The sequence below is a fragment of the Pseudochaenichthys georgianus genome, unplaced genomic scaffold, assembly GCF_902827115.2.
Source record: "Pseudochaenichthys georgianus unplaced genomic scaffold, fPseGeo1.2 scaffold_267_arrow_ctg1, whole genome shotgun sequence".
Lineage (NCBI taxonomy): Eukaryota > Metazoa > Chordata > Actinopteri > Perciformes > Channichthyidae > Pseudochaenichthys > Pseudochaenichthys georgianus.
In genome coordinates, this window is record NW_027262956.1 from 60,001 (window position 1) to 83,692 (window position 23,692).

The following is a 23,692-nucleotide window of genomic DNA, read 5'->3' on the forward strand; positions in this document are numbered from 1 at the left end:
AGTTTCTTGACCTTCTCTGTGTCTCCGTTCTCCTTCATCTTCTCGATCAGGAAGTCCAGGTGGACATGAGTGGAGAGGGAAACAACCTTCAGGGCAATCTTCTCCAGTTCCACAACATGTTGGAAAGACTCTTCCAGCCACTGATCTTTTTCTTTCTGGAGATCTTCTATGTTCTCCTGGAGAGTTTCCAAGAGGCTCTCTGACTTCACACTGCCTTTTTTACCCTTCTCATACATCTCTTTCATCTGCTGTTTGGTCTTCTTAACTGTCATTTCTATTGTGAAGTCCTTGTTATCCTTCATGTCTTGTTCGTGTTTCTTCAGAGCTCCCTGAGTCTGTTGGATCTCTCTCTGTTTCAGGTCAATGAACTGAACTCTCTCCTGCAGGTTGTGGATGCAGGCTGTCAGTCTCATGCGTCTCTTCAACACTTCAACGGTTCCTTTCAGGTTCTGCGGTTTGGTATTTTTCAGGAAATCTGCAAATCGACCAATTTGTTCGTCTGTTGATTCCCATGCATACTTTAGAGCACTCTCATTTCTCTTTGTTTGCTGCATGTTGTCAAACATGAAATGAACAGGCCGATCCTGCTCATCTTTTGCAAGGCAAATGTTCGCATCTTCCAGAGCTCGTAGAACATTTTCAGGGGTCACAAAGTGTGAGTGTGTGATAAGGGCAACGATGTTCTTCTCTATGTCTTTTCCAAACAGAGACATCACTGAATCAAAGACGTACATCAGTCGGCCACTCGGTCGATTGTCACTCGCTTTCAGCACCAGACACACTGCATCGATGTCATGAACTCCATCTGTTGAGCGGAACAAGTCCAACAATCTTTCGCTGACGATGATATCTTTGTCCATCCCTTCTGTATGTCCGTATCCAGGAGTATCGATGATGGTCAGAGAGAAGGGCAGAGTTCTGTCTTCAAGACCAAAGACCTCGTACACGATCACGTCTGGCGTCTGACTTTCTGTTTGACTCTTCTTCTCTTCCTCTACGATCTGAAAACAGACATTTTCCTCATACTTCACCCCCATGGCGAAGTTAACCAGAGCGTTGATCAGATTTGATTTTCCTGAGCCCGTTTCACCAACAAGCAAGATAGTTTTGTTCATCTTTGTTGGATCTCTTTCACAGAGAGTCAGTCTTCTTATAGATCCTTTGTTGCCTTGTTTTGGTATCAGCCGGTAGACAGAGGGAGATCCTGGAATGATCTCAACTCTGTTTTTGGTGTAATCATATTTGTATGAGATGTTCCTGTAGAAAAGCACACATATTAGCTCCAAACTACTGAACATAGAATTACAAAAATACCACCTCACAAAAAAGCGGTTCAGTGTCTCTATACCTTAATCCTCCAATAACTTTCAGATATGATTATTATATATGAATATGTTTATTTATAATTATGAATTATATATTTGAATATTAATTACTCAAAGGCCACAAACTATTTTACCTGGAACATGTAATAATGTCATAATGTTAGAATTAAATTGAAAAGGTTAAGGGTTGTTGAGTCACTATTTAGCAAGAAAGACAGCTAATAATAATGTGATTATGTAGTAATGTTATACAATGTAGAGATTTGTATTTTAGAGTGAAATCTGCAGTAAATATAATCAAACATAGTATTTTAGAGTTCACAATGTAAATTACACTGTATTTCACATAGCTCTATACTTTGCAAATGCAAACTGTCTGATCGGCTGGAATTGAAAAGGTTAAGGGTTGTTATGTCTTATCACTATTTGAGTCACTATTTAGCAAGAAAGACAGCTTCACTCTCACAGCAGGCTGAAAGCAGGAGGCCTCTACATTCATGGAAAATTACTGTATGCGTTGACTTTCACTTTCATAAAAGTGTACTTGTACAACGTGAGGCGAGTCCAGACATGTCCAGTCTTTGACTACAAAGGAATAAAATGACTTATACACATATATGGGTATAAATGGACATGTATTTGCTTCTGCTTCCAATGGAAAATATAAAGTCAGCCTTTAGTGAGACACAGGAGTAGAAATGTACCGGTGGCCTGAGGAAGAATGATCAGAAGGTAATAATCTTAAAGGTCCCATGTCATGGCCATTTCCACTGATCATAATTCCATGGTTGAGGTCTACTAGAATAGATTTACATTGTTCAATTTTCCAAACTCACATTGGTTTCACAGCATCTCTGTAAAGTATGTGTATTCACTCTCTCCACTAAACGGCTCGCTGCAGCTCTCCCCCCCCCCTCCCTGTGAGCCCAGTGTGCTCCGATTGGTCGGGACCAGTCGGGACGTTGTGAATCGCGCTGAGCTCCGCGGAGGTGTGATTTCCTTGTTTAGCGATACACAGCGAAACACAGCCAAACTCACCCTGAGCACACACAAAGTCACAGCCGAAGTAAAAACAATAAGTGTGGCTTGATATTGAGTAAGAAAAAGGTTGATAACGCTGTGAGAATGGGTCTGAGGAGAATTTCCCCGCGATCCCAACTGTCTGTTATCAGCCTGCAGCCAGGGAGGAGAGATCAGCAGAGCTGCCTGCACTGAGTGTGTGAGGAAGTCCGTGGATTGGTCAATTTGGACCAATCAACGGGGGCTTAACTTAACGGCTCCGCGGACGTAACGTAACGGCTCCACGGATTGGTCCATTTCGTTCCGGGGACCACATGACATCATGATGTTCTCCAACGAGGCGTTTTGGGGAGGTATTTTCTGTGTTAGAGTTTTACTCGCTACATGGTGTACTTTGAGGGTTTTGACTCTGCAGACCGTTTACATGCATACAAACCTTCATAACACACAAGGGGACGGGCGATAACCGGAAAAGCATGACATGTCGCCTTTAAGGAGGGAAAACTTAACTTAAAAGGGACCTATCCATTTATATAAAAACCTATCTGAAAATGAGCTGATCAGATTTTGGCCACTTTATGATGTTGTGATGCCCCAACTGTTGAGAGCTTCATAGTATGAAGTAAATACTTAAAACGAAAGTTAGTTATAATCACATATAATCAATTATATTCTTGTATAACCCACAATGAGAATGCTTCATATTTTAGGTTTTTCTATATTTACAGCATAAACAAAACAAAGTGGTTTGTTAAGATTGAGTGTAAGGCCTATAATGATTTATGCCTTACTCTCTGATAAGAGAGTAGGCAGGTTCTTCCCTCTCCTCTCACAGCAGGGAGGGGGGCTCCAGACTTAAGGAGAAACACATTGAGGCCTCAAAAAGGTGGTTATGTCATAGTCATAGAATATGTCTAGTCATGTTTTGTTTTACACAAACTTGGGAAGGTGTGTCTTATGCCAGAGCCAATAGAATATGTTGGTTGGGTATAGAGGAGGTGTTTGTGGGTTTTCTATCCGGTTTTTTGAGCATATAAAGACTGGCTTTTTTGGATTTCGGGGGGAGAGAGGGGGAAACCCCTGGTATACTCTCTCCTGGTAAGCTCTGTCCTTCAGAGCTGGGTTAATAGCTCTCGGTAAGGTTCTCTCAAACTTGGTAAATATCTCTTGAATTTCTTGGTTGGAATGCTGAGTGAATTTCTTTGAATGAGGGAATTTCTTTGAATGCTGAATGGAATGATTTGATGGAAGAAGCGTTTGTGAGTATCGTTTGAGTATTAGTACCCGCCTCCGTGAGGAACTTCCTCCGAAAACTGTGGGATAGGTATGGGTTTTTGAGTATTAGTACCCGCCTCCGTGAGGAACTTCCTCCGAAAACTGTGGGATAGGTATGGGTTTTTGAATGTTAGTACCCGCCATCTGTGACGGAAAGAAGCGTTTGTGAGTATTAGTACCCGCCTCCGTGAGGAACTTCCTCCGAAAACTGTGGGACAGGTATGGGTTTTTGAATGTTAGTACCCGCCGTCTGTGACGGAAAATAAAAAGGTATGGAATCGATGTGAATTGATTTCGTGAATGAAAAGTTGAATGTGCTTTTTATTATCACCGGTCTTTTTATGAGGAAATGCCTCTAAATTCTATCGGGAGATTTTAAATGTCACAACTGAATTGGGCAGTTGAAGTGAAACATGTTGGTAATAAATGTAAGACTGTGAATTAAAGTTTCATATTTGAACATGATCACAGCATCATTTTTTGTTTAGTATGATTATAATGTTGTAAAGAGAGAAGGTAAAAACCCTGTATTAGTTTGGACCTATTTTTCTTCAAATAAACTGATCCCACCTTTTGGACTGGGACAACTTAAAGGACATCTGTGCTCTCCTCTCCTGCTTCAAAGGTAAGACTGCACCCTGCCACACACACGTTTAGGTAGGAACACACCCCATTTACTGATACCAAAATCCTTCGGGATCGCTTAAACAGATTAAAAAGAGTTGTCTGAATAGAAACAGCAGTTCATTGAACCTGGTTCTTCGGGGAGTTAATAGAGGTGAGATCTTGCTGACGTTTGGTGGATCTGAGCCAAGCAGTAAACTTACATAGACTCAGTAACTTCGGTCAGGTCAATTAGTGAGGTCAAAGTAATTTACCGGAATAAATTAACAGGACCTCACCTATACTCTAAACACAACCCAGTCTCACACCTAAACGTGTAATAACTACGTTGGTCCACAACGTAGGATGTAGTATTTCTACAAAAACGCCTCTGAAATTGTAAGATCCCTACGTTTTTTTTCACCATTCATTCCAATTCCGATTATGTGTGCAGTGGATGTACATGATCTTTAGTTTGCTAGTTATTACGAAGATTACTTCAGGAAATTGTGTCCATACAACGTTTTCATTGTTACCAAGGTGGTTGCTAGGGACGCTGCTATTGATATTATTTCTGTTATCTTGTGTAACTGTTTAATGGTGTTATCGTTATTGCTACCCCCTTCCCCGTCAATGTATAGTGTTGGTCTACTGCGCAAACATATTAGTTTAACAAAATCCGCATCTAAAATTGTGGCATAGATACGTTATTTTCCCCTGTGCAATTCCAGTCTCACATCTCAGAGCACATCGTCATTAACAAATACCGGAAACAGACGTAGGCAAGATCCTCAGCTCGGTGATTGGATAGTTTAGGCGCACGTTGGGGAATGTTGTTTATGTGATGTGAAATCCGAACAAATTTTTTTTTAAATAAAATAATACTTTATTCCGAGTGTTCTTGCTTTTCTCTTTGAAAGTCATCACATAACGGCATTGTAATACACGGTTCGGCTGCATTGAATATTACATATCTGCCGTAGTTCTCTATTTATAGAGCCCTGATGAGAAGACCTCTAGACAAACATGAGGAACTGCCGCCAAAACTGAAAACGTGACGTGGATCATAAATATTTCAGCAATTAAACAACATTACATTTATTTTCACACAATACGTCTCCTTGCAGTATCAACACTAATTCGGCTGACTTTTATATTTGATCCAATTGGTAGATAGGCTGTATTTAAAAAAACTTAGGTCGCAGGTTCCTCAACAGCGCATCAATATGTGTGTGTACCTCCACCATTAAACTGTCATATTCTGCACATTTCTTATTCTATCTACATACATCTTATAAGAGTATAATTAATGTGTATAATATCAGTTAAAATAAGTGCTTCAACATAGTTAACATTGCTAGAGGTATACACACATATTGATAGATGTCTGCAGCCTATCTACCAATTGGATCAAATATAAAAGTCAGCCGAATTAGTGTTGATACTGCAAGGAGACGTATTGTGTGAAAAGAAATGTAATGTTGTTTAATTGCTGAAATATGTATGATCCACGTCACGTATTCAGTTGTGGCGGCATTTCTTCCTGTTTGTCTAGAAGAACTGGCCAAGGTCCGGTTCCTTGAACACAACACAAGCCTAACGTGGCATCACGTGGTATATGTCTCGTCTGAAAGGGGTGTAGAGTGCTGACGGAGAGCACCGGAAGGCCGCTCCAGCACTTCAAATATTGCAGTATGCATTTGGAGCTGTACAAATGCCACCGTTTTTGTGTGGCTGCTGTGTCTTTAGTTGAAAGCCCAGTGGATCTGTTCATCTGTCATACTGATCATACAGTCAATAACGCCATTGAAAAGAATATGATACATTACAGTGGAACTACTTCTGGGTCTTTGTGTGTCATTCAAGCTCGGCTGTGTGTGTGTGTGTGTGTGTGTGTGTGTGTGTGTGTGTGTGTGTGTGTGTGTGTGTGTGTGTGTGTGTGTGTGTGTGTGTGTGTGTGTGTGTGTGTGTGTGTGTGTGTGTGTGTGTGTGTGTGTGTGTGTGTGTGTGTGTGTGTGTGTGTGTGTGTGTGTGTGTGTGTGTGTGTGTGTGTGTGTGTGTGTGTGTGTGTGTGTGTGTGGCACGAGCACGTTTTGTTTGAGGGAGGGAGAGAGTGGTACCGGGGATTATTGCTGTTAGCATTTGTTTAGCTAGCTATGCTAACGGATATAAAGAGCTTTTCTACAAATAGGTGGTGCTCTCTCCTGACTGAGAGAGATAACCTCAGCTCAGTTCCTCACACCTGCTCTAAAGTAACAGACAGAGAATCAGCACTAAACCGTGGCTCGCGAATTATACTTTGGCGACCGTTAATTTACCTGTGTGTGTGTGTGTGTGTGTGTGTGTGTGTGTGTGTGTGTGTGTGTGTGTGTGTGTGTGTGTGTGTGTGTGTGTGTGTGTGTGTGTGTGTGTGTGTGTGTGTGTGTGTGTGTGTGTGTGTGTGTGTGTGTGTGTGTGTGTGTGTGTGTGTGTGTGTGTGTGTGTGTGTGTGTGTGTGTGTGTGTGTGTGTGTGTGTTGGATCGTTGGAGCTATGTGCAACTCAAGGCATATGCTCGAACGGGAGCTGCCTGGACGCTGCAATCATGAGTGCTCGGTGCAGTTGTGGCGAAATGTCGCTCCTCTGTTTTCATTTAAACAGCTCCGTATATCCGTTAGCGCAGCTAGCTAGCACCAGATGCTAACAACAACAACAATGCACGTAAGGTCTCTCTGTCGCTCGCTCGGGCCACACACACCCTCCCGGTCCTCCCGATGGCCAGTCGGTGCCTGCCGGTGAGCGTGGAAGTGTGGTCTGCCACAAGCGGGCGGCAGGAGCGGGGCTGTCAGCGGCATCAGCTTGTAGATGGTATTTTAAACTCGATGCGCTCTGAAACTACTGGGCGGCCGAGGAAAAAAAATACACATGCGTTAATCGCGTTAAAATAATTAGTGGCGTTAATTTTGTTTTTGCGTTAACGCGTTATTAACGCGTTAACTTGACAGCCCTAGTAATTATAAACCAAAACTAAGGCCTCAGGATGACTTTAAGACGTGAACATGTTCATTTTTGTTTTGTAACATTAAATAAAATAATAAAAATATTTTATAAAAAAATAAAATATTCCCGATCCCCGATTTTTTCTCCCGATTCCGATCTTTTGGATCATCTCTTATCGTATCATATCGTAAGACCAGTGTTTCCGCCAGACCAGGGCTGACAGGGATATGGTTATTGGAAAAATGTGGCGTTGTTTTTAAGCTCAAAACGTTTTCTTTTTATCTTTTCGTAATTGAAAGTGATAAAAACTCTCGATCTTCTCTCAAATATTATTTTTTCGAATGATGGCAAGACGCCTGCAGAAAACGCTGGGTAAGACCTTTCAGAGGTGGATAACTTCTGATAAATCAATCAGTAGGTCTGATTAATAGTCAGAGATTATTATATGTTACTTGTTAGACGCTTTTATCCAAAGCGACTTACATACTCAGCACTGTGGGCAATCCCCACAGGAGCAATTTGGGTGAAGAGTCTCAGGGACACAACGACATGCTGACTGCAGTGGGACTCGAACTTGCTACGCCCTGATTTGAAGTCCAGCACTCTAGCCACTGAGCCACAGCCGGCCAGAGATTAACTCAGGCCCATCCACGCAACAACAGGCTGTGTATTAAGGCATTTTTCAGACACTTTAAATCCTCAATGAAGTTGATTGATTTAAATCAACATGTAAAGGAACATTTTATAAAGCAGCATTTTATTGTATTTTCAGAATAAAATGATAAAATGTTTAGTATTACTCACATTGCCACGGTGACTGGTTTGCAGGAGAATGAGGATGGATCACCTGATGAGTTTTCTGCGTAAAAGAAAACATATTCTTAAACTAACAGATTTTAAAATAACTTATTGAGAGAAAGTGATATTTAAACCGTTCTATCAAAAACCATTAGATGTCACAGTTTAAGCTGCTGGAGTTACAGCTGAAATGTGTCTGGAAGGAAGAACATCTATCTAATGCGGGGTCTCCAACCTTTTTTAGGATGAGCGCTACTTTAAAATAATAAAAAAAGTTGAGCTACTTTTATATATTTAGCACATTTTAACATTATATGCTGACCTTTAACCTTTGTGTGCTGTTTGGGTCTGTGGGACCAGTTTCAGTGTTTACTAAAATAACATGTATTTAATTTAATTATTTTAACCTCCTCTAGGGGGGACCTCACCTCCTTTATTGTTGAAGTGAAATGCATCAATCTGGTGCACTTTGAGCACAAGATGAATGTATGGATACAGCTCTCAACACTCGGATGAAAGGGAGCTGTATACTTTTCAATAATCCAAACATCTTTAGAATATGATCACAACCAATAACAAATCATTTAAACTGGTGTATTCTTATCTTATGTTATCGAGTTAGTATTCTTTCTTTTCATTATTTATATTTTACTAACCACTCCCCTTTTAAACTGTTTTTTTTTACTGTCCTATACACATTGGAATGATTTCTTACTTTATTGTTTACAACTATATTAAATAGATTAAGGTGCTCTCTCTCTCTCTCACTCTCTCTCTCGCTCCCTCTCTAGCTCTCTAGCTTTCTCTCTCTCTAGCTCTCTCTCTAGCTCTCTCTCTCTCTAGCTGTCTCTCAGAGTGAACCTATCTCTCACTCTCTCTCTCTCTAGCTGTCTCTCAGAGTGAACCTATCTCTCACTCTGACATCTGAAAACGGAACTGTCGGTTTATTGCTTATGGATTATCAGAAATCATTTCAAAGGGACACAGACACATTGGATTAACCTATGGATTAACCTCCAGCAGCGTTTTTATCGTTTTAATGCCATTGAAGACCACTTTTGACCAGACAACGACACAGGTGAGCCATTTTGCCGTTTTTAGCTACCTAGCGCCACATGTTTTGATGTCTGTTTTTGTTTATAAAGTTGCGAGTTCTTATCATGGAGTGATAATTTAGGTACCGATCAATTCTGTGTCATCTCACGATCAGATCGATGGGTTGGACATGTAGCTACGATAAGTAATAAGGGTATTATGAGTGAGTTTCTGTGCAGTAATGCTTTAGCATTTTTTGCTCGTGGCTAATTTAGAGGCTCAGCGCTAGCTTTGTGGTTTAAAAATCTTTTTTTATCCGTTAGCTAAGTTTCTTCCCGGCATTATTTAAATTCACTAATGTTAGGGTGCGCACAACCAAGCAAGGTTGTTGTATTTCTGTTTGTGGGGTGAAGCTCTGGAACAGTTTGAGTGAGGAGCTCAGGGGATGTCCTAACGTACAACTGGTTAAAAAAAGGAAGGACATGATTTTTGGAAGATACAGGGATGAAATAGTTTAATCATAACTGGGTGTTTACATTTTATTTATTTAGTTTGTTATTTTATCTCTTCTTGATTACCATTTACCTCTTTTATGTATTTGTTTATTTAGTTATTTGTTGTTATTATGTTTTTGTTTTTTAATAACAAATGTATTTTGGATTGGACTGTGTCGTAGTCTGGTCAAAAGTTGTCTTCAATGGCATTAAAACGATAAAACGATCCTGAAGTTAATCCATAGGTTAATCCAACTGTGATTTCTGATAATCCATAAACAATAAACCTGTTTTTCCGTTTCCAGATGTCAGAGTTAGAGACAGCTTCACTCTGGTGCAAAACTGCGTATGCGAAGCCCTCACCTTTTTGTTTTACCATGTGGGTGAGTTGGGAGATTCCCCTTCGATTCTATTGGCTCTAACGGTCAGAAAGAGATGTCAATCACCAAAATTGACCAATGGGTTCCAGAGAAACAGTAAAACCCCCATTTCCTCCCAAATCACCTCAGAGGTGGAGTTTTTTTTGCTAAACCTCTCTACAAAGGTCAAATGTCACTTGTTTTGCATCAATCTTGATACAGGGTACTTATTATATGTTGTACTTTGGATTCCTAAAGCTTTCAGTCTACTAACCTATCATCCAAGGGTAGTTTCAACTATAAGTAACAAATTATTAGTTTTTTTACTATGTTCAATCTGAATTTCTTTTAAAATAAAAAACATCTATATTTATTCTGACTTTTCTACATCCAACTCACAGGTCTATCATTACTTTGAGAACAAAGATTATTAATGTAACCCTTTTAGAAGGGAAGATATGGTCATTTGTTCTGGGAATGTCATTTTCGAGCCTGAGACCTGAAAAACAGGCTCAGGGCTAAACAGGTTAAGCCCCACCCCCGATCTCCCGCTCTCAGTAGAATGAAGGGAGAGAGAAAATCTGGATTCAGCTTTTAGTGCATTTTACAGTGTTAAGAACCTAATGATTCTAATAAGGGCTATAACATAGTTCATACTGGCTAGTTTATTTAGTTTTTAAAAAATGATCTGCTGATTTACAGACGTCTCTTTCCCCATGTTAGTCAATGGGGAAACAGTATTTCTGGGCCGGGTGACGTCACGGACTGATATGGAAATGTTAGTACCGCCTTTTGGCGACTAGGAATATTTTCCTCAGAGTCCGGAGCACAACCTGTGGGCTTGGTTTGGACACACGGGGGATGTTTACTTCGATTTGCAACTTTGTCATTTGTTTTTTTTATCTTTTGTTTTTTGTGGTGGTTTCCACGTGTTTTTCTGATTCAGACATTTTAAAACCGTGATGTTACATCTCATAGCTGTAAAGCACATGTAGTGTGATCATTGAGAGGCTGCATCAATGGGTTTGGACACAAGACAGACACACACACACACACACACACACACACACTGCAGGGCCTCACACTCACTGCCGGGCCTCACACACACACACACTGCAAGCATACTTCTGTCAGAAGCAGTTTGTAAACTGAGGGAGATTCAGAATGTATCCTTTTGCTTTTACCTTTCAGGAATTCTGTGAGATGTGCAGGTTTTGCTGTGCTGACTTTAACAGCAATGCTTTCTTTGCTTCTTCCAGCTGTTCCACAATCACACCTGACCCTGACAGCATATTCCGTCTCTGGCTGAAGTCCTGAAATGACCACCTTCTCAGCTCCCGCCTTCATTTGCTCCCAGTGGAGATCTTCCTCTTTCACCTGTTGGTCTGGTTTGGCGTACTCCACGATGTAGCTCAAAACCTGGACATCTTGTCCGAGCTCAGCAGGTTTCTCCCAGCTGACTGATATCTCACGTGAGGTAGATTCAATGTGGAGTCTTCCAGGAGGGCTGCAGGGTAAGGTTTGAATGGATCCACTGACTTCATTGGCTGGCCCGGCACCTACTGGTGTCTCTGCCCTGCATCTGAACCTGTACTCTGTGTTAGGACTCAGGCCGCTCACTGGGACTTCTTCAGCTCTGGATGCTGTCTCTTGTTTCCAGCCGTCCTCTCCTCTGACACAGTACTCAACAGAGTAGGAGGTGATGTTCTCTGCTCCAAATCTGGGTGGAGAAATGTTCAACGTCACACTGTTGTGGTTTATATCACTTCCTGTTACGGCTGCAGGCTTTGAAGGCGGCTCAAAGTTCTCGTTGACAAGAAAGCCGTCTGTATAAAGGTAGATGCTGGAACCTTTCTGTGTCTCGTTTGTTAAACCCACCGTCAGAAATGTGATGTTCTTGTTCTCCTTGTTGGCCTCTGCAAAATCACTGAAGAGCTTTGCTTTTTGCCGCATTGCTTCCCCTTCTTTTCTTGAGTTGTACCATTGATCTGGAGGGTGTGGATCTTGAGTATCGTCTGGTTTGGGTGTTTGTTGAAGGTAGTTTGATGAAGCTGAGAGGTACGGTTCATCACTTCCCAGCGAGGTGAAGACAAAACACACAGCCTGCTCTGCTTTGAAGCTTTCTTTGTACAGGTCTGTTTGAGATGAGACGATCTTGGTGTTTGTCATCATGTCGGTTAGAGACATCACGGTGTAGATTTCTCTCTCCTTGCAGTCCATCCACTCGTTCAGGTCCTTGCTGTTGAAAGGAGAAGAACATGTCTTCTTCAGGATCTCTGCGAGCACAGCTTCTTCTTCTCCTCCTCCTCGGATTGATTGCAGTTTCTTTGCCAGGGTTTGTTGGAATTCCAGTTTGAACTCAGAGCACATCTGTTTAAAGGTTTTGAGTTTTTCTCCAATCTGTGGGAACTGCTGTGCCGTTTGGGTTCTCAGTGCATCGTTGAACCTCATCTCCAGGTCACTGAAAACCTCCAGGACACCCTGAGATTTTTGAACTAATCCTATACTTATCTGCCGGACAAGTTTAGCGGCAGAGGAATCTAAACATGTCAGAGGCAACAGCCAGACCTTCACTGGTACTGCGTTTTCCCCGTTGGCTCCCAGCAGCGTTGGCAGACTTTGGTACACCTCTACTGCCTCCTGAAAGGATGTAGGAGGTTTCTGAACAACAAAGTCACCAATGAATCTACAGGAGAATTTCTCAACGTTTTTTCTTCCATTGTCTTCCATTTTTAGCGAGCCTTCACCATCTATTGAAAGGGAGGGGATTTTCTTGATCATCACCTTCAAGTTTCCCTGTATATCTCGATGGTTCTCGTTGACAGACACCTCACGGTCAAAGACAAAGAATGCTTGTGCGCCATAAAGGATACCTGTGACTACATGTGTTGCTATTCCTTGATCAAAGACATAGGGATGCTTAACATTGCCTCTCCCAAGTTGATTCATGGACAGTTCGTGGAACTTTGTGGTAGCATAGTACATCAGTGTTACTCTGGCCTGATTTTTGGAAGTCTTAGTATCGCTCAGGTAGTTGGCTGATCCTCCAACCTCTACCAGTCCACTCAAGAAACTTGCCTTCAGTGATGCTTCAACCTTCAGGGCTGAAGATTTGTCCTCAATTGATTCAGATGCAACTATGTCAAAATGATTATATTTGTGCTGTCTTTCTCTAATATGATTTTGAAGTTCATCACAGTCCCACAAAGTGATTCCTGCAAAAGAAGAACCACAAATCAAGCTAGAACCAGAGTACATGTTAATACACACTATAACTTTAAGGGGAATCAAGGTATCGTCCTTCCAATAATTGTAGCTTTCTTGTTGTTAGGAACTGAAATATAGAATGATTTGTTCAGTGATGCAATTCCTGAGAACATTTATGATAATAAAGAAAGCTTGTCTTGCTTACAAGACATAAATACACAAATGAGTTTAATGTCGTTGACTATTTTCACGACTGTTACACTGCATCCTTGTTGTGAACCTGACAGAGTGTTGCAGACCGCAGTTGTTGAGCCAAAAGGTGATATGACCAGGCACTATGATACAGGGTTATTTATATGGTAGTAATAGGAAATGTTTGAGTTTCTGAATTCTGTGAATTCTGAGCACCTTCGTCTAGCCGTCCTGAGTTTATTCCAACAAACAATAAAAGTCAAATAACTTCCAGTTCAGCGGTTACAGTGACAGGTAACAGCAATCAGTAGCCTACACATTGTAGAACATTTTGTGATGGCATGTTAAACTAAAAGTATTCAACCAACCAGTCACTGTGTAAAGTTTGGCTAGCGCTGCTTTCAAACAAAGGATAATGACAGCACTACTTTCTCCAGCATCCATCACCGGCCAAAAGAACCCTGATGAGAAGGCTTTCCTGCAGGTAGTTAAAGCCAAGATGGACACTTCACGTCACAACTGGCATCTACTAGAGTGCTGGTCTCCATGCTGAAATCAAACAAGACCTGGAGGCCATCCAACAGGGCACCTAAGCGGACATTATTTATCTCAAGATGTCATATCTGAATGCTGTCCTTTAGTGCATGCCCAAATGGATTTTCAGTTGAATATTTGAAGAGATTTGGTGCCAAGTTCTTCAATGTTTTTGATAAATCTGTTGTCAATGGCCTCCTTTGTTTGTTAAGATATTGGCTCATATCCTGGAATAAAAGCTACCTTCCATTGTTTCCCCACACCACACTGATTTTATATAAAAATAATCTCTACTTTAATGTCAAGCATTTCTCAGATCCCAATCAAGCATGACTCATGGTGTTTGAGTTGATATGGGCAACCTATTTAAAAGTTTAGAAGGATTTGGAATTGTTCCAAAAGAATGACCTGATCTGCCCCTTTACTCTGTGGAGTTCCACAGGGATCAATCCTTGGCCCCAAAACATTGTCTTTATACGCTTTACCTCAGTCAGTTTCACTCTATCTCTCACCACTGTTACGCTGACGACTCGCAGATTCACTTTAAAGTTTGGCTAAATGTGATGGGTAATATTCGTAATCTCCATCACTGCCTTTATGGATGTCACTTAACTTCCTTAATTTAAATTCATACAAAACCGAGGTCTTTCTTAGTGTTCCTGGTAACTTTGTCTCTGACATAAATCAACACCCTGGCCCTCAATGTTGAACCATACACATGAAGAACCTGGGAGTTATCTTTGACCAGAATCTAAACTTGAGCCTCACATAAACAAGATAGTGCAAACCTGCTTCTTCCAACATCACAACGATCGAACCCATGCTATAAACAAACGACAAATCTTAAATAACTTATTTATAACTTTTCATCTGTGTGTTTCGATCCTGGCAAAAAGAACATTTGTTTTTAAAGGTGATGTTTTTTCCTCACCAGGGACGAGTGAGTCGTTGCGGCAGTCGTACAACATCCCGAGGCTGAAAGGCCGTCCGAGCGCCGCCACCTCTATCGTCCCGCTGCCTTTAGAGGTCATCGCTTTGAAGGAACAGAAAATAATCGACAACAGCTTGTTAGTTATCATGTCCAACCATGCTCACATTTGATTTCAATTAGACCTTTTGACTCAACAAAGAGACACACGATGTCTACAAACACACTCAAAGACGCATGCACACTACGTTGGCGCTCAGGTGCTGCCATTAATTAGCAAACCTAAACTATCCTCTGCTGTAGTCCGTTTGATGAGAGGGACATCCAACAGTTGCATTACAAGGTAGTGTGTAGTGTGTGCGCACTACGCAGTGCGTCAATTTGAAAAGCTGCAACACTTTTTTGCTCTAGCCCAGCGGTTCTCAACGTTTTCAAATCAGGGCCCATAACAATCAAAAACATTTGTACGGCCCGCATTCAATCATTAACAAAACGGAGGCTGAATAAAGTTCCAATCAGAACATGTGACACGTTGTAAATCCAGTAGAACAGACCGCTGTCAAGGACTCTAATGACCTTTGCTAAGGAGCACAGGCCACCCTTTTCATATGAAGTGCCATTTAAAAAAAAACTTCTGATCAGTGTGCCGACGTTCGTGAACTGTCAACGGGAAGGCGGGGGAGCCTCGCTGCGAGGCAGCTGTGGACCTCTTTCGCCTGTCAGCGTAACACATGATGCAGTTCAAACACATTTAAATAAAGGGCGGTGACGACCGTCAGCGAACCAAGCCGGCTGCAAACAACCCGCTGAAGACCGGCCGTTCTGTGATTCTCCAGAACACACAGATGACCAGTTCGCCCCTGTGGAGCATATTATTTTCGATGACAGAGGAGCAGATCGCCACTGGGCTTTCAACTAAAGACACAGCCACGCAAAAACTGCGGCATGTGTACAGCTCCTTATGGGTACTGCCGCTTTAGGAATCCAAACTATAACATATAATAAGTACCCTGTATCAAGATTGATGCAAAACAAGTGACATTTGACCTTTTTAGAGAGGATTAGAAAACAAACCCTGTTCTGGGGTCATTTGGGTGGATTTTCCATATCTCTGGCCCCACTCGTTCGGTTTTGATGATTCTTTTGAACCGTTAGAGCCAAGAGAATCCAGGGGAAGTTCCTAAAATCCATCTAATCATTTCCATTGAGGATTGAGAGCACGCAGTTTGCCCTAAACCGGAAACTGGGTTGTAGCTCTAATAGCAGTTTATATGAAATCTCCGTTTCTGACAGAAATGTAAGACAAATTTGCCGTTTTTGCTCTGTAAAGCTACGTGGTGCGTTGTCGGGGTTTGCTTCCCCTGCCGCAGGTTTTGATCGCACAGTGATGATACTTATATTTATAGAATCTGAGGATTCTCTGCTTGCTAGCTGGTATCTTGTTTGTGCAGATACAATAAGTAATCAAGTATTTATACCGTGAGTTCTGTGCTAAGTATCGTCAGTTAGCTGAGTTTCTTCCCGTTAGGTGGGTATGACACATTCATAGTTTGTTAAATGTTAAGAAGCCCTCAGACCAGTGGCGGTTCTAGAACATTTGACATGGGGTGGCAAAGGGGGGGCAAGAGGTCATGCCAGGGTGGCATGGGAGAGCGGACCGTACGTGGTATTTGATGCTGTATATAAAACCTATTTATTGTTAAATCATGCCCTAACACAAGTGTTCTTAAAGCACAAGAGAAACAAGGTGTTCAGACAAACAAACTAACATAGAGTATAAAACAGCAGGAAGTACTCATGATACCCTCAAACTCTATTTACTGTTATAATTAAGTACACACATGACATCACCCATCTCTTAGAGAGCTAAAGGTGACCTGTGCAGCAACACATCTCAATAAATATGTGTCAATACTAAGAGCCGCTAGATTGAGCTGCTGTGATGGAACATGTGAGGAGAATAAGAACATACCATGTGGTCTCCTCTGCCTCCTGATCCCTGCCTCTGGCCCTCTTTCTGAAACTCCATCTGCATTCCTCACATACATTTCTTCTTCTTCTTCTTCACGAATGTCTTCATCTCCTCCTCTTCCTCCTGCTCTGACCCTCCTGGTCTCTTCACCTCTTTCTACTCGTCCTGATCACTTCTCAGATATGTCTTTTTATTTTTGTTGAATCACTCCAGTTACTCTGGCCTGCAAGAGTCTACTTGTGAAAAGCACTGGTACAAATGCTTACAACTTTAGACGTTAGGGCCATATAGCTAATAAGTAGCATAGCCAATAATAAATATAAAATCAGAAAGTAGGCTATTTATCAAACACACACAGGCAGCTGTGTTTAGACCCAGTTCGACGGTAAATGGTGTATCCTGGTTTCATTGATCTGGCCTCTTTGCTGTGATGTGTAGTTTACGTGGATTCAACAGTACCGCATAGTTTAGCAAAGTGATCGATCTCCCAGCTAGCGCTGTCTGCGTAGTATTTTGTAACGTAACGTCCCAAACGGCGCCCGTCTGTTAAACGCTATCGATTCAAACGGCAGCGGTTTATTAATATTTAGTTTCAAACTCTCGTCCTTAGTAAAAACAAAACTAGTGGAAGGGGGGATGCTCCCAGGGGAAGCTGATCCACCCTCAGGTGCTGGGACAGCTCAAACCCTCTGCAGCGGTGTGAGCCGCGGTCTGTGTGAACGCCGCTCCGCAGTTTAATGCAGGGCCGTAGCTACGTTTTATCTGGCCTAAGAGGATATTTAAAATGATTCACTTTTAATTAATGTACTGCTTGTTTAGTTTCCTGAGAAGCTTGTGGACATAGTGTAGGTTTGTTTCTACAAGTACAGTTTTAGGGACACAAAAGTTAGGGAGGCAGCTGGGGTGGGCAAGGCTCTACAGTGGGGGGTTTAGCTCGGATGGCGGCGCGTATCGAACTGTTCTGAAAAATAACTCTGTAGCTCCTTGCTACCTTACTATGATTGTAAAGTCATGTTGTTTGTATTTTTACAAATGCTTTGCGACGTGCATGTCCCCTCGCTCTGAGTATTCTCTTGAGGTTTATTTCACTTATGTGAAACCTGTGCCTATTGCCAAGCACTGATGTTGTATCTTTATATTTTAGGCCAAGCTCAAAGTAAAAATCAATTAACCGCTCCATTGTGTTGCTGAACTGACCAGGAAGTACATTGAGCTAATTGAAAAGTTTTGCGAGATCTCGCAAAACATTTGTATTTATTTATTTTTGAACCAATTTATTTGTTCTTCTCCATGTCCCCTAGGGGGCTCCGTAGAATACAGCCTGACATCACAAACAATACCCATAATACACTTTTAGGATCCACGGGACTCTCTAACAAGTCAAAAGAAAAATCAGCCACTAATAGCTGTTTAATTGACACACATGTGACCCGATCCTATAAAGCGGTAAACACCTCAGCAGAGACTCAGCGATCCTCCACCTCAGTTACGCCTCGTCTTGGTGACCTGAACAGGACACACAGGAGAGACAGTATGAACACATCACAACATATTAAGAACATATTCAAATCAGTATTTCAATAGAATATTATATAATAGAAGCCGTTAATGTCATTATACATGTACAATGAAAAGAGAAGAGATACTCCTTTTGAAGGACGTTCAAATCAAATATTCATATAGACCCTCAGCATAAAATAACAGTAGTGCAGGACTTATATTCAGTTGTAGAAAGACTAGGAATATGTATAAATGATATATATTGCATGTATGGGTTAATGTGCAGGGGAGGAAGACTGAGGGGTAATAGAGCCAGAGTTCAGTGCAGTGACTGCTCTGGGGGAGAACCTGTCTTTAGTCTGTTTGTATTTGTTTTAATGCACCTGTAGCGCCCCCTGGAGGGCAGCAGGTCCAACAGGTGAACACCGGGGTGGGAGCTGTCCTTTACAATGTTTGTGGCTTTACTGAAGCAGTGGGAGTTGTAAACGCTGCATGGACCTTCTCACAGGGCGCTTCCAAGGAACTGCTGAGTCATTTCCACGATCAGATTAGGGCTGGGCCATATACTGACACAACTCAAAGACTAAAGGTTCATGATAGGTTTTGTAGTTTTAGCAAATAAATCTAAGACCCAGGCTGCTCTGCAATTTTAAATATACTTAAAACATAAAAATGAACATGTGTACGTAAATGCAGGAATAACTCAACTATATATATGTTAAAACGAGTGCGATGGTGACTGGTTTACAGGAGCATGAGGATGGATCGCCTGATGAGTTTTCTGCATATAGAAAACATGTTTTTAAACTAACAGACTTTAAAATCACACTTATTGAGAGAAAGTGATATTTAAACGTTTTTATCAAAAACCATCAGATTTCAGTTAAATCTGCCGGAGTTACAGCAGAAAATCAGTCTAAGAACTAAAAGATGTCTGATTAAAAATGATAAACTAAAACACACATATATAGTCATTTAAAGAAAACCCCGTCAACAGTATGAAACAGCCCAAATAGAAAGGTCCAAGGCAAAAAGGCGATTCCGTCTCATAATAGCAGTGATACGTTGTGTTACAGGAAGAGACTGAACAGACTGGTTTAGAAGGCCAGCTCTGTCCTGGAGAGTCATCTGGACACTGTTTAGGTGTTGGGAAAGTGCTGCACCTGCAGCGTCTCACGGAGAGATACTGCAGGTCCTTCTGTCCTGCAGCGGTCAGACTTTACAACCACCCCTGCTAGACCCCCCCCCCCCCCCCCACATACATATAACAACAAAGACTATAACATTCCTATTGTGCAATAATACTTTTGTACAACATATATTTACCGTAAATAGCTGTGCAATTTATACTACCAACTTGTTTTACTTCCACCTGGCTGCTACATACTGTTGCTGGTACTGGATGTGTATTTTGTAAATTGTGAAATGTCTAGTTTTTTATCTGTCATATAGTTGTTATGCATACCTCTTGAGTGACATATAAAGATATTAAGCTGTCTTTGGCTCTTTGCTGTAACAATGGTAAATATCCCCTCTGTGGGACAAATAAAGGGATTTTGATTCTGATTTATATTGCGTTATAATTATGAGATAAAAGTGAAAAACCTCATAAATCATGCTTCCTGCTGTAAAGTGTTCTTACCTTTGTCGTTGTTCTCTGAAGACGAGGAAGCAGAGAGCAGGGGGCGTTTTGAAATACCAGTGGGAGGGGCAGGATGCTCTCTTTGGTCACATGATTTCACAGAAACAGACTGGGGCTGAAGTCGAATAGTCCATTTAGCTTAGGAACCTTCCTAAAGGAGTGAAATGACCCGGAAGTCCCTCAGTGGCAGCCATGATAAGTGCCGTTCCAATTCTCTAGAATGATGAGAGTGAAAGGAAAGGAGGTTTCAAACTTCCTTTATCACCTCCTTTAGCTTAGGAACCACTGGACCTCCCTAACCGACAGGAGAGGAGAAAATGCTGCCCCACAATGCATTGCAGCCGCAGCATTTGCCGTCACTCAACAGTCGGCCGTTCACGGAAACAACCGATTATGACGGAGAAATGATATCATGAAAGTTACGGTGCTTATTAAGCATTTTAAAACATAGGTGGTAAGTTACAAAGTGCTTTGTTTTGAATGTTCATCAGTATTATAATAAAGAGAGAAATATGAACGTTAGTTTTCACTGAAATGATCAAATAAAGTCAACATTTCACAGTCTTTACTGAGCTGTGTGGGGTTTGTTCAACTTCTAAAAGATGTTTGAATGGTGATATACACAGTGATAGATGTTAAGGACCAACGTTTATAATAAATACATCTGTATTGATTTAAGATCTTTAGTTCATCAATCATACGTATTGGGATCATTAGTATTAATGTGGACCGGAGGGAGAGGGGGACGAGCAGAAGTTTCACTTTCCTTTTTTATTTCAGTTCCAGCTTTGGTCCTGAAGAATCTGTTTCTCTGTTGTCCACGTTCATAAAGCAAAGCAGCAGCATCAGAGCACGGAGCAGAGTCTCCAGATGAGTTCACAGGAGTCCCTCGTTCTTATTAAACATCCATGTTGTAGTCCGCTGTATAGAAAACTGTGGTTTCCATGGTTTCCCCACAGCAGCAGACGCACAAAATGACGTCCGCTGGCGCATCATAAACACGTGGGATAGTGAAAGTGCATTCGTATTCTCTAAAGTACCGCAGTCTCTTCTCCTAAGTCCTTTTGAATTCTCCTATCCACTATCCCTTAACCCCGTGACGTTTCACTCAGAGGTCAAGGGATAGACGAGGAACTATCCGACTATCCGACTGCAGCCTGGGGCTGCAGTCGGATAGTTTAAAAATCAGCTCCTAAGTTCTAACCCTATCGTCTATTCCTTGACCTCTGAGTGAAACGTCACGGGGTTAAGGGATAGTGGATAGGAGAGTTCAAAAGGACTTAGGAGAAGAGACTGCGGTACTTTAGAGAATCCGAATGCACTTTCACTATCCGACGTGTTTATGATGCGCCAGCGGACGTCATTTTGTGCGTCTGCTGCTGTGGGGTAACCATGGAAACCACAGTTTTCTATACAGCGGACTACAAACATGGATGTTCAATAAGAACGAGGGACTCCTGTGAACTCATCTAGAGACTCTGCTCCGTGCTCTGATGCTTCTTTGCTTTATGAACGTGGACAACAGAGAAACAGATTCTTCAGGACCAAAGCTGGAATTGAAATAAAAAAGGAAAGTGAAACTTCTGCTCGTCCCCCTCTCCCTCCGGTCCACATGAATACCAATGATCCCAATACGTATGATTGTATGAACTAAAGATCTTAAATCAATACAGATGTATTTATTATGAACGTTAGTCCTTAACATCTATCTCTGTGTATATCACCATTCAAACATCTTTTAGAAGCTGAACAAACCCCACACAGCTCAGTAAAGACTGAGATGTTGACTTTATTTGATCATTTCAGTGAAAACTAACGTTCATATTTCTCTCTTTATTATAATACTGATGAACGTTCAGAACAAAGCACTTTGTAACTTACCACCTATGTTTTAAAAAGCTTAATAAGCACCGTAACTCTCATGATATAATTTCTCCGTCATAATCGGTTGTTTCCGTGAACGGCCGACTGTTGAGTGACGGCAAATGCTGCGGCTGCAATGCATTGTGGGGAAGCATTTTCTCCTCTCCTGTCGGTTAGGGAGGTCCAGTGGTTCCTAAGCTAAAGGAGGTGATAAAGGAAGTTTGAAACCTCCTTTCCTTTCATTCTCATCATTCTAGAGAATTGGAACGGCACTTATCATGGCTGCCACTGAGGGACTTCCGGGTCATTTCACTCCTTTAGGAAGGTTCCTAAGCTAAATGGACTATTCCACTTCAGCCGGGGTTTGACTGATATTCTGAACACACTGTGAAGACCACTGAGACAAATGTAACATTTGTGATATTGGGCTATATAAATAAACATTGATTGATTGATTGATTGATTGATTGATTGATTGATTGATTGATTGATTGATTGATTGATTGATTGATTGTCGAGCTAAGCACATGCTGTAGTCCCAAACGATAGCTGAGGATTCTGGGTAGTGTAGTGTCTTCTGCCATCCGAATCAAAGGGGGAAAATACAAAAGCATTGCACACAATTTAAACCAATCAATGTTGTGTAATCAACAAGGATAATCTGGTGTGTTTGAGTTGATGAGTAGTGCAGATATCACTGTAAAATCAATCGACAGTAAGGGGAATACTTACTTCCGGGTGTAAAGTTCTCCGTTATCCAATGGGAATGGACGCTCGTAATACAATACAGAGGACATGATCATTATCTTTTAAATAACGTTAACTGAAGGAAACAATCTATTTGACACAGCTGAAGCTCTGGCCTTCCTTAAAAAATAACTAATTTAATAAAAATCACAGTTGCATTACCCACAATGCACTGTTTTTTGAGAACACAAATTCGTAACTAATGTAATTTTTACATTCTGACGAAAAATTAAAATTATTATGAATACAAATAAAATAAAAGAAGCCTCCCGCGAGTTACTACAAGCTATAAAGTAGATTTTAAACACGTTTTATAGAATAAAAGCTCACTGCGGGACGTTGTAGAAATGCGTGTGTGCACCACGACAAAGGAGCCTCGTTCACTTTACATTGGGTTGTTTGCGTGGTGCCGACACGCACATGTAGCAGAATGCGTGACTCCACTAGAGTCATTAACCCGGATCCTAGTAATGAGCCGGTCGTGACGAGTCTCCCTCTCGATTAACCCGAGTCCTTTGAGTCCTACACCTGATGTGACGTAACAATTAAAACTATAAATTGCGTCACTCTTTACTCTCTTTATAACGTCTACAATCACATTACAACGTTGTTGTATCCAGAGATCCAGCAGACTCGTCGCCATGCACGAATCAACAGCAAATTCAGCCCCTCCTCCGGCTCCCGCGAGAGTCCCGTGAGCCGTGAGTGAGCCGTGAGTCGTTGGACTCGCGGGAGCCGTGAGCCGTGAGTGAGCCGTGAGTGAGCCGTGAGCCGTGAGTGAGCCGTGAGTGAGCCGTGAGTCCGCAAATCTCTGAGTCTGCTGCGACTCGTCGAGGGAGCCGTGGGACTCGCGGGAGCCGTGGGACTCGCGGGAGCCGTGCGAGCCGGAGGAGGGGCTGAGTCTGCTGTAGATTCGTGCATGGGGACGAGTCTGCTGGATCTCTGGATCTGCTGCCTGCTATATGTTACGGCTCTGAGTCCTCGTAGGCTACTGGTCTCTCTCGATCATTGACCTGGATTCACGGATCCCGCGATTTTTCCGGCTCTAAATTAAGTTTCAGTGTAGACTTCTAACAAAATGGTCATGTTGTGCAACAGTCTCCTGTAATAATATCTGCATTTCCAATAAGGATCTTACTTTTTGATAAAGCTTATAGTTAGGGCTGATTAGATTCAGCCCCTAGTTTTGCTGATATAGGCTTAGTTTGTCGGGGGACATC

General features: G+C 41.8%; 2 protein-coding genes across 4 annotated transcripts in view; both read right to left on the reverse strand.

Moving 5' to 3' along the window:
• Positions 1-19,911, reverse strand: part of LOC117442091 (uncharacterized) — a 21,308-nt gene extending 1,397 nt beyond the window's left edge. The window contains exons 1-6 of one of the 3 annotated variants that reach the window (XM_034078093.2): positions 19,863-19,911; positions 18,175-18,226; positions 14,752-14,853; positions 11,072-13,102; positions 8,006-8,060; positions 1-1,257 (exon numbers count right to left, since the gene is read on the reverse strand). The exon at positions 1-1,257 is cut by the window's left edge and continues 1,397 nt beyond it. In XM_034078093.2, coding sequence (XP_033933984.1) covers positions 1-1,257; positions 8,006-8,060; positions 11,072-13,102; positions 14,752-14,851 — 3,443 coding nt within the window. In that variant the 5' untranslated portion in view covers positions 14,852-14,853; positions 18,175-18,226; positions 19,863-19,911. Of the gene's footprint in view, positions 1,258-8,005; positions 8,061-11,071; positions 13,103-14,751; positions 14,854-16,720; positions 16,871-18,174; positions 18,227-19,862 lie in introns of those variants that run through there. The other 2 variants (XM_034078094.2, XM_034078092.2) reach the window with 2 other exon arrangements.
• The window catches only part of LOC117442068 (verrucotoxin subunit beta-like), a 15,560-nt gene continuing 10,074 nt past the window's right edge, over positions 18,207-23,692 (reverse strand). Inside the window, exons 5-6 of the mRNA XM_071202344.1 lie at positions 18,969-19,001; positions 18,207-18,226 (exon numbers count right to left, since the gene is read on the reverse strand). Coding sequence (XP_071058445.1) covers positions 18,207-18,226; positions 18,969-19,001 — 53 coding nt within the window. The remainder of the gene's footprint in view (positions 18,227-18,968; positions 19,002-23,692) is intronic.